The sequence below is a fragment of the Eucalyptus grandis genome, chromosome 6 (genome assembly GCF_016545825.1).
Source record: "Eucalyptus grandis isolate ANBG69807.140 chromosome 6, ASM1654582v1, whole genome shotgun sequence".
NCBI lineage: Eukaryota > Viridiplantae > Streptophyta > Magnoliopsida > Myrtales > Myrtaceae > Eucalyptus > Eucalyptus grandis.
The window spans coordinates 46,326,125-46,336,824 of record NC_052617.1 but is presented as its reverse complement, the minus strand read 5'-3'; the positions used below and the strand labels follow the sequence as shown (position 1 = coordinate 46,336,824).

At 39.7% G+C, this 10,700-nt stretch overlaps 2 protein-coding genes across 3 annotated transcripts; one reads left to right on the top strand and one right to left on the bottom strand.

Moving 5' to 3' along the window:
• Positions 1-3,311: 3,311 nt before the first annotated feature.
• Positions 3,312-4,572, top strand: LOC104450316. Of its 2 annotated transcripts, none has more exons than XM_010064824.3 (3): positions 3,312-3,437; positions 3,529-3,667; positions 3,785-4,572. In XM_010064824.3, exons 2-3 carry the CDS (start codon positions 3,550-3,552, stop codon positions 4,312-4,314), a joined length of 648 nt encoding a protein of 215 aa, XP_010063126.1. In that variant the 5' UTR covers positions 3,312-3,437; positions 3,529-3,549; the 3' UTR covers positions 4,315-4,572. The 2 variants fall into 2 exon arrangements, with proteins under 2 accessions (XP_010063126.1, XP_010063127.1); XM_010064825.3 differs by having other exon boundaries at positions 3,318-3,441.
• A 186-nt stretch (positions 4,573-4,758) lies between these two features.
• Positions 4,759-9,679, bottom strand: LOC104450315 (pentatricopeptide repeat-containing protein At5g42310, chloroplastic). Its single transcript, XM_010064823.3, has 5 exons — positions 7,781-9,679; positions 6,943-7,095; positions 6,771-6,842; positions 5,259-5,484; positions 4,759-5,052 (listed from the first exon to the last, which is right to left on the bottom strand). Exons 1-4 carry the CDS (start codon positions 9,632-9,634, stop codon positions 5,371-5,373), a joined length of 2,193 nt encoding a protein of 730 aa, XP_010063125.2. The 5' UTR covers positions 9,635-9,679; the 3' UTR covers positions 4,759-5,052; positions 5,259-5,370.
• Between the last annotated feature and the right edge of the window lie 1,021 nt (positions 9,680-10,700).

Sequence of the window (10,700 nt, the reverse complement as noted above, 5' to 3'; positions counted from 1 at the left end):
TATATTATCATGCTAAGAATAGTTATGATTTCCAGAAGAATATGCCATTTGTTTGATGAGAAATAAAAAGGAATATCGAAAATTCGAGTGATTGAAGGTGAATCAGCTACTTTCAAAGTAATAGAAAGAAAAGCAACGACTGGAGTGAGAGAGTCGGAGTCGAAAAGAGGATTCATTACTTATTTCTCTCATTCAAAACTGTGCATGAGACTTTCATCTCGCACGGCTCCTAAGTGATAAAAGAAAGAACCAGTCCCACCCCATAGAACATGGCCATATAAGTTGATAACCATCACTCTCTAGAGAAATGTGTTAGGTTTGAATCTATCTATATATAAAAATAGATGCATGATTCATCTATACCATATGAAAAGAAAAAAATGACCTGCACCTTCATGTCCGAATAAAGTAAGAATAAAGTAAAGGGGTGTAAATAAGTCATCTCGAATAAATTGATTCATTGTAAAATCCTTCTATGATATAATGCATTTTTATTACAATTTTTTTGGCTAATGATAGATAAAGGAATTAAATGGTATAATTATTTTGTTTTGTTGGTAGAGTGGAGGATTATAAACATGACTATTGCTTTTCAATTGGCTGTTTTTGCATTAATTGCTACTTCATTAATCTTATTGATTAGTGTACTCATTGTATTTGCTTCTCCTACAGTTGATCGAGTAACAAAAATGTTGTATTATCTGGTATATCATTATGGATTGGATTAGTCTTTCTGGTGGGTATCCTTAATTCTCTCATCTCTTGAACCTATTTGGTCCATATCCAAAAATGAAATGACCCATCTCGTGAATTCTTTCGAGTTGTGAAACACATTCAAATTCAATATAAGTTCTCAAAATGGAACTAAAGAAAAAAAATTATGGGAGGGAGTCAAACTAACTTTCTTGAATAACAAAGTTCTTTAAATTTAAATTAAGAAAATTAAAATAATAATTAAATAAATTAAATATAAATATAAATAATAGTGAAATTCTAATAAAAAAAGAAAAGTTAAAATAACAGCAATTTTCGTTTTTATTTTTCCTATTTTTTATTTCTATATTTTAATTTCTTTCTATTCGAAAATATATATTTTCTATATATAGAATATATATATTTAATTTATTATTTCAATTTATTAGTTAGTATTTATATTTATTCCATATTTTAGGAAGTATAGTTTATACTATAGTTTATTATTTCATATTTAATAGAATTTTGATTAGTTAATATTTTGATTATTTCATATAAATATAATTAATCAATAGAATTTCTATGATTTGATAGAATTTTAGAATGGAATAGGATTCCAAATTCAAATTCTTTTGAAATTGAATATATATATATATATATATATGCTTTGGGAGAATTATAATCGAAACAATTGGGACGGCAATCGAGTCATGTAAGCTGTCAGTAAAAATTCAATCATAACCCAATGACTTTGTAATTAGGATATTCGAGAAGAAACCTAACGCTCATATACATTAACATAGTCGGATTTATCTTTACTTTAAAGTTTTAAGAAAAAAGAAGTAAGTTTCAAGTCGGTTAATTATTATCAATTATTCGTATTATTCTAACGATCTGATGCAACGATAGCTTTTAAATAATCATGTTCGCTAGTCTCTCCCTGTATTTCAATTTAAAAAAGTGCTTTTGTATTTTTTTAAGGTGCTCTGCAATGCCAAAAAGACATACGCATCTAACTCAATGACACAATCAATGCATAATATGATTTTACAATATTATATAAGTTAATACCGCAAAAAATTTCGAATTATGCTCAATATAAAACAAATACCCTAAACTTTTTTTTTTTTTTATCATCAAAAAACTTAAACTAATATATTGTAACAAAAATACCATGAAATTTTTTTCTCATAAAAAATCTCAAATTTATACTAGTGTGACAAATATACCATGGATAGTAAATGTGACATATATATATATTATATATATATATATATATATATATATATATATATAAATTAGGGTTTTTTCGCGACACAAAAATGGTTTGGGGTATTTGTGTCATAGTAAATAAGTTTTAGGGTTTTTGGTGATATAAAAAAAGTTCGAGATGTTTGTATTACATATTCACGTGGAGCATAATTTGAGAGCTTTTTTTTTTTTTTTTTTTTTAACTTTTTAAAAGTATTTGCTCTAACAAAATATGAAAACGCCGCAAGTTTACTTCATGGCTTTTCGTCGGAGTCACGTGTGAAAGAAAGGGTCGCAGAGGAACGTTATATTCTGGCCCGCAAAAGCTAACATCGCTCCTCATCCTCTCCTTGAATGGAGAACGTGCCTTCACATTAGAAGTATCTCGCGAGGGTGCTCCATCAACCATGTCAACTAATCGGCTACTATTTACACAAATGCTTGATTTTTATTTTTCTTTTAAGATTGTTTTTGTTCGAATTAAAATTGTTTTCGGGAAATTGATTTTACTAATTTCTTATATTTGGATGACGGAAAGTCAATTGATTTACAAAAAACATTTTCCACGAACCTAAAGCAATAAGTTTAGATTGTGAGGAAAACGACTTCCCCTACTTCTGACAAGAATAAAATCAGTTTCCTTAAATCAACGGACTATTTTTCTTGAAAATTATTTCATTGGTAAAATAGGCCATTCATTACACAGGAAATAACAAGCATAAAATTCCAATGTATCTCTAAACATGTGACATTTTGAACTTTAGAGAACCGATCAAGATAGAGGAGATCAAGAGAAATTGAGAATGAAGTTCTATTGAATGAAGCTCACGACTAATTTCATCGTCCAATTCCTCACGAAAGCCCTGAAAATGAAAGTGTGGTAAGAGATGGTGGACTTATTTGTCAACTTTTCCATTATTACCCTAAAAAAAATTAAAAATTAAAAATAAAACACGCAAAACCTTGCCTTACATAAAGTCTGTCTCCTCTGTCCAAGGAAAAAGGAGAAAATAAAAGAAACTAAATATATGTCTACTAGTATATTGCTAAGATAATAATCTACAATATGCCAGTTCCCTTGCTTTTAACCTACAGCATCGCAGGGGATGTGCCATATTAGTAATCAAATCAGGCAACAAATGAAGAACGAAAGCAAATTGCAATTCCATGCATCGATATAGCAAGTCCACATAAATTCGTAATCATTGAAAAAAATATAAAAACATAAATTCGTAATCTGCCGGAAAAAGTAGGATCAGACTCGATATCTCCCTCATCCAAAACTGAATGCAATCCTGGCCGTCGGATCGAGGAAGTGACCGTTATAGGCTCCTCTGTCTCTCTCTCTCTCTCTCTCCCCCCGAATTCAAATCCATCCCACCCTCCGCTCCCCTCAATAAAACCCCCAAGAAAAAGAGAGAGAGAGAGAGACAAGCCAAGAAAAGCGAAAAGAAGTTGGAAGGGCAGAGACAAAGCTTTTCGCCATTCGATTCGTAGGTGCCTTCCCTCTCTTCTATAATCTCCATCTCCGTCTATTTTCGCCGCAACATTCGATCACATCTCTCTCGATCTCTGCTTGTGCAGGTCGATCTGCGCGTTTCTGGGATGTCGAAAATGAAGCTGGACCGCAAGCCTCCGCTCGCCAGATCTCCGGCCCGCCTTCGTCCCCGCCGCGTCCTCCGGTCGAGCGCGACCGCGATGAAATCCTTGCAGACCCCTCCAGGTTTGATTCTGATTTGCTGTGAAATTTTTTCGGTCGGGAGGTCATTTGTATCGCGGGCGATTGCTTTTGCGTATGCGCGCGTGCTGTGTCGTGATGGGTTTTGAATGACCGCGTCAGGATCCTTGACGAAATCGCAAAAGCTGAGCCGCGCGTGGGACATCGAAGAATCGGAGCTCCGCCCTGAGTACCGCTCCATCTCGTGCGAGCTCCGCGCGCTGACGGAGATGGTCCGCGACGAGCTCAGCAACGCGGATCCCGCGGGCTCCTTGTTCGCCGGCGGCTCGGGCGCCAACACGGTCTCCGTGTTCGAGAGGGGGAGGTTCTACGACGTGTACTCCGCGAGGAGGAACGAGAGGCTGCGGAGGAAGAAAGGGGGGGAGCAGGGGGAGGAGAAGAAGGCCGTGTACGACCTCGGCGTCACGGTCGAGCCGACGAAGAGGAGGGGGGAAGGGAAGAAGCTGCAGAGCCTGAGGAAATCGGTCTGCGCGGCCTACTCTGTGGAGAGGAGTGAGGCGACCCCGGCACCTCGGTACTTGCTCAGAAGCAGCACAAAGGAGAACAAGAAGCCTCCCCTGGCCACGAACTATGAGAAGTCCGCCATCGCCGGCGAGCGAAGGATCGGGGCCCAGAGAGGGAAGAAAAACTGAGGGTCGGAAGGACGGTGAAGGGTTAGAGGTAGGTGGGTGGTGAAGACAATAGAGGTTTCTGATTCGAACTTGGGTTTGGACATTCTTCCTCTTCGGGATGAAAGTTTGGTGTTGTCTATAAGGTCTTGATTGTGAGCGTGCTTGAACATTTATTCTGGGGGATTGTACGGCTATATCAGTTCGGCAAATGTGTAAAGTGTTTGCGGAATTGAATCTTCTAGTTTTCAAAGCAATGACATTTGTTCAGTGTCAGTAGTATAAGCACCGTGGTTCTTGAGAAAACTATATAATAGATAAGTGATTTCAAGCTGTAATTACTTCTGAAAATTTTCATAAGTGATTACAGCTTGAAACCTCGGGCAATGTTGGAGGTGCTGGGGACTCAAATTGTCCTGCATTTCGTGACATTTTCCGTCTAAGTAGAAACTTCTCCGGTAACGGAAGTCAAAGTAAACCCAGGAACTGTATTGAAAGTACCAATATTTTCATTTACAATTAGAGTTATCACCTACATTATTCCAAGAGAGAGATGGGAAATATAATACGAGACTCCAGCGTTGCATTGTTGTATTCTATCCAACGTTGCTGAACGAAAATATTCTTTGTTCAAAACATGTGTAATCTTGATTAACTTCTAGCTTTGAATCCCATAGGAGAACGGTCGATGTTATCAAATGAATCTATAAGACAAGTGGTGTCAGCTTCTTGCAAGATGACAAGGATTGGATGATCTGTTTCCTGCAAAACAACATAGGCTGGCTGAGTGACGCAATATGAAACACAGAATTTCAGCTAAGATCTTCAGTAGTTCCTAATCCCCCAAATCAGAATTTTCAAACCTAGAATTAACCTTAAAAAAAAAATTCATTCTAACCAATTACTGAAATCTGGTTGCTCCAATGCCAGGATGATCACATTACAGAAAGCAGAGGTAATCCACTGACCTAAATTGATAGCTGAGTAGATCGTCAACAGAGAGACTACTTTACAATGTGCTTTGGCTGCATGACTTGGGCTCGTCTAACCATGATTTCACAGCGCAGATGTTTTCCTTTCTTATCTTGATCTCAATGTCTGCCTCATGTATCTCAGAGCAGACCGCAACATAGCTCTGGCTTTCCTGTCAGGCATGCACCCAGATACTATCATCTCTTCGTACACCTCTGGAACCTGAATTCCCAGCCAAAAGAAGGATTAACATGCAATATATGATGCTAAGGCAATCTAAACATCCAAGCAGGCAATAGGTTTCAATATATATTAGAAACTTGTCTGTCATTTTAGTTGGCAGATATTGAAGACCATGAGATGCATTGAGCCATAGACAATATCGAACATTGCTATTATCAACAAAGAAAGAACAATAATAATGTGCCGCCTATCATGTATTCATACTTATACTACTACTATGATAATTAGTTATAATCTAATGTCAGGCAGAATAGAATGCTGTATACACAAACAACTAGCATCTAATCGGCCCAAAAGAATAATTATTCAAAAGGAAAGAACATAGGAAATGCAGAAGACGCATAACTACTGTAGTCAATATTATCTCGAGACTAACAACAGCCCCACCAACAACATATCCTGGAAAGCAGCTACTCTTACTACAAGGAAAAAAGGAAACCTAAGTTACTGGTCTGTCAGCTCCATACCCTCCAAAAATAAACCACATGTGGCACGAATGGAAAAAGGCCAACAATTATTCAGTTCATTCACCCACAAAGGTTGTTTCTTAATAGCTCTGAGTTTGCCCAAACAACATAATATGTCTTCCCTCCTTACTGCAGGTGCCGCAAAGTCAATGTAAATAACAAATTGGTCTAAAAACAAATTCCTGGTGGCAGTGACGTCAGAGATACTTTGGCGAGCCTGACCCAGATTCATTACTAAAGCAGGATAAAGCTTTCACATTGAATCTCTCAGGGTGGTTATTGAGGTAAGGTTAGCTACATCCAGAAGGGCAGATAGATGGATTGCTAGGCAATGGCATCTACAAGGCCCCTTATCTGCACAAGAGCCATGGTTCAACCACCTGTTTCCCTTCTCTAACAACTTAAAGAACAAACAATAGCAGGAAAATGATGTCTGTCCAGACTATTGTCCCTTTGTTCATCTTTGCATTTAAACACGTAAGCCTGAGGTAAACTGACTTTGGAAAAGAAAAGATTATACTGTTGGCAGTCTTCTCAATAGTGAACTCCTTCATGCATCAACTTCTGAAGGTGGTTGACGAAACATAAAATTAAAGGCCATGTAAATGTGGAGCGAATCTGACTGAATAGACACACAGAAAGATCCTCAACGTTTAAGTTTTTCTTTTTGGGAGATGATATCATGGAAGTTAAGCACCTCAATGTGCTTGACCCCAAAAAAAAAGGGTACTTTGATATGCCAGATCTGCATTGAATTATGTATAGTGTCTATTTTTGCAACAGTGAAACGAGTTATACCTTCTGAAACTTATCCACACGAATCAGGACTTTCATGAGCGTCGTATATGTCACTACGTCTGGCTTCAGATTCTGCAATTATAGGTAGTGCAAGGGACAAAAAGTAAAGACACCAACAATTTACACAATGAAAATACACAAAGGAAGTAAAAACAAAATTTAGTTAACTTACATTTTCCTTCATGTACTGCAACACAGCAAAGGCTTCAGCATCCCTTCTATCCTCCCCAAACGCATTGATCAATGAGTTTAGAGCAAATAGACTGGGCTTTAGACCATCGGCTCTCATGAGCCTGAATGCATCTAATGCTTGGTCGGACATACCCTGTTGATAAATCGTAAACTGATCAACAAGAAGCTTAATTTATGCACTTACATTTTCAATTATTTGTGACACTCAAATCCTCTCTCTCTCACGTCAGAATCAATCATTAAACAAAATCAACGGGCATGATACAAAAACAAAGAGGCTGAAGAGGGAGAATTATCTAAAGGGAGTGTCCTTTCAACTTAAGAGCTTGTATCTACGTACATTGTCAATACATAAAAAGCTTAGATACCTCAAAGTTCTTCAAGGCTTAAAAACTCCCCAGAGTACAACTAGTCTCCTTGTTACAAAATTGTAGTAACCTGGTAATGCTATTAAGTGGACCATACCCTAGTGGAATCATAACAAGCAATCAAGACAGTAACTACAACTAAAGGTGCAAGTGCAACAAAAAGGAAGTAATCTTCAAACTCAAGAAAATAAATCAGTGTTAACAAGAATTAAGCTGAGAGTAAGAGAATTTATAACATCTAAGATACAACTAAGAGCAAACTTAGGTAATCTTCACCAGTAGACAAACAATAGTAAAAAGGATGACTAAAACAGAATGCTTTTTATGGTGACTTGGGGCTGATACACTTGAAGAAGGCAAAGATTGCATCCGATCAAATATTAGATACTGAAAAAAGTTCTTAACAATGAGCACTCTGCAGAATGGAGAGGAGTGAAGATAGCAACCTACCCTTTGAGCATAAGCATTTATTAAAGCATTATACATCGTCGATGATGGCTTCAACCCTGCAGACTTCATATCATCCAAACAATCTACAGCGTCATTGAACCTCCCAGACTGACCATATATATCAACAAGCGTGGTGTACGTCACGACGTTTGGAAGCAAGCCTTCCCCCCGCATCTTTCCCAGCAAGCTCTTTACATCCTCCCACCTCTGCTGCTCCCCAAAAGAATTAATCATAATGTTATATGTCGTAGTGCAAGGCGAGCAACCCCTCTCCTTCATTTCCTCAAACAACTCTACTGCTCTGTCATGGTGTCCTGCTTTGGAATGACAATCAATGAGAGTATTCCATGTAACGTTACATGGCTCAATCCCCTCTGATAGCATTCGGTCAAATGTATCCATTGCATGATCAAGACAATTATACTTCCCAAAAGTATCAATCATCACATTGTAAAAATGCCTATCAGGGCGCACCCCACAACTTTTCATCTCCCTCAACACCTGAAACGTCCTCTGCCACTCCCCTTTATCACGATAAGCAGCCAAAATCCTACCAAAAACAAAGGAGTTCGGCTGCAAATTGCTGGCTTCCATTTCTTTCAACACAATTCTCGCGCTTTCCCATCTACCTGCATTTACATATGCATCAATAAGAAGACTATAAGTATGCTCATCTGGCAACACCCCATTCCTTTCCATCTCCGATACAATCCACTCTGCATCTCTCAGAGACCCCGTTTTCACGTAGCCTTTTAACAAAGCATTATAAGCCCTCGTCCTCGGTTTCAACCCACCTTCTTTCAACTCCTCGAAAACTGCTTCCGCCTCCAAAGTCCTACCAGAATTCCCTAATGCAGATATAACAGCAACGAGAGTAGCCGTCTTAGGACTCAACCCACAACCTTGAGCCACGCCTAGAAAATGCAAAGCCCTGTCTGGATCACCAGACTTGGCAAAACCAACAATCACGTCATGAAACAACTGCGCATCGAGCTCAATCTTATCCAACTCAATCTCCCTATAGAGCCTTTGCAAAATCGAAGAATCTATCTTGTTGCTACGCGTAAGAGACTGAATAATCAAACTGTAATTGACAAAATCCGATTGGTACCCGTCCTGGCGCATTCTGGACATCAAATTCAGGGCCTTCTCCAAATCGTCGTTACGAGCGCAAGCTCCAATCAGGGCATTGTACGTCAGAGGCGTTAGAGTCTGCCGCTGAGACAGCAGAAACGCTTCGTAGAGCTTCTCGGAGCGTCCGAGAGCGTGGATGAGGATGGAGTAGAGGAGCTCGTAGGAGAAGCAGAGGTTGTGCTTCTGGAGCCACGAAACGACGGCGTAGGCGAGGCCAGTGGACGAAGGAGCGGAGCAGAGGGACTTGAGAAGAGAGTGCCAGAGGGGCGCGGGAACGGCGCGGTACGACTCGGCGAGCTGGAACTCGGCGCGATCGAGCGAGGTCGGGGACGCCGAGCCGGGGTCCGAGTCGGAGTCCGCAGAGCTTATGGAATTGGAGAGGAAGTCGAGGAGGGGAGCGAAGTCGTAGCGACGGCTTTGGAGGGAGAGAACGTCGTCGTCGTCGCCGCCGTCGCCGTCGCCGTCGCCGTCGCGGGCGGCGTCGCCTCCGACTTCCAATCGTCGTAATTCTTCGAAGTCGGGGGGGAGGTGCGGAGAGGTGGAGGGAGAGGAGTAGTCGGAGGTGGCGAATGCGCCGGCGGTGGAGGAGGAAGTGGCGGAGGAGAGAGGCGGGAAGAGGAGGAGGTGGAGGTGGAGGTGGCGGCGGCGGAGGAGGGTCGGCGAGTTGGGGAGCTGAGTTGAGGGAAAGCGAGTTGGAATCGGTGGATGGAGTGCGAACATGGCTAAACCAGAGAGAGAGAGAGGGAGAATCTGCAAATGGTAGGGGGATGGTGGGAGTTTTGTGGAGGGAGAAGACGGGGCAGGAGGGCGTTCTATCGTTACCCATCCGCACATACGACGCCGTTCCGTTGCGTGAGACGGGGCACGTTTGCAATCAGTAGTTTGCTCGTCGACAGACAAGAAAATCCTTCCGATTGAATTTCCAGTATTTCCTTTGGCAAGTTAATAAATAATGGAATGATGACATAATTAATCCCTAAACTTTAACTCAATATGAAGTACGATCACTTAATTTTTAATTTATTCAATATAATCACTGAATTTTAATCCAGTACACGATACAGTCGTTAAATTTTTTATTTGTTCAATGTTTTCCTTAGATTTTGGTATATGTTCAATTTAAACCCTCGACTGTATAAAATATTCGATGTTGTTCTTCTACTAATTCAAGTTTAGATGCAATATTTAATATTTTTTATATAATTCAAAATGGACAATAATAAACAAATTAAAAATTCAAATCTGCATTGCACCTTATGTCACAATTCAGAGATGAACAAATTAAAAGTTTATAAATCACATTGCATATTTGATCATAGTTCATGAACCAATTATGTTATTTTTTTCATAAATTATGAATGTGAAATGTGGATGAATAATGTTATATAGTTTAAATAATCAATATTTATTTACTTCATAATTTGTGAATCCTTTGATATTCTTGTGTCAAGAAGGGATAGTATCGCGCATTATAAATTCGAACAATAGTTGAAAATCATGTTCTGCGTTGAGAAAATTGCAGTGAGATCTTTGCAAATTACTTTAGTGAGCTCCCCAATAGAAAAGGACCACAAGTTCAAGAGCGCCAAACGAACGACATTTTGAATAAAATGGCCTTTATTCAACTCACTCTGCAGGAACAGTGACGGAGCGATGAAGCTCGGGGTGACTTCTCTGGCGGATCCGCGGGCAGCAGCCGACCAGGCCTTGAGCAGTGTCACGCAGGTCGGGCTGTCAATGATCTTGCGGGAGAGGTAGGCGCCGAGGGCGATCCCCCCACACTCGA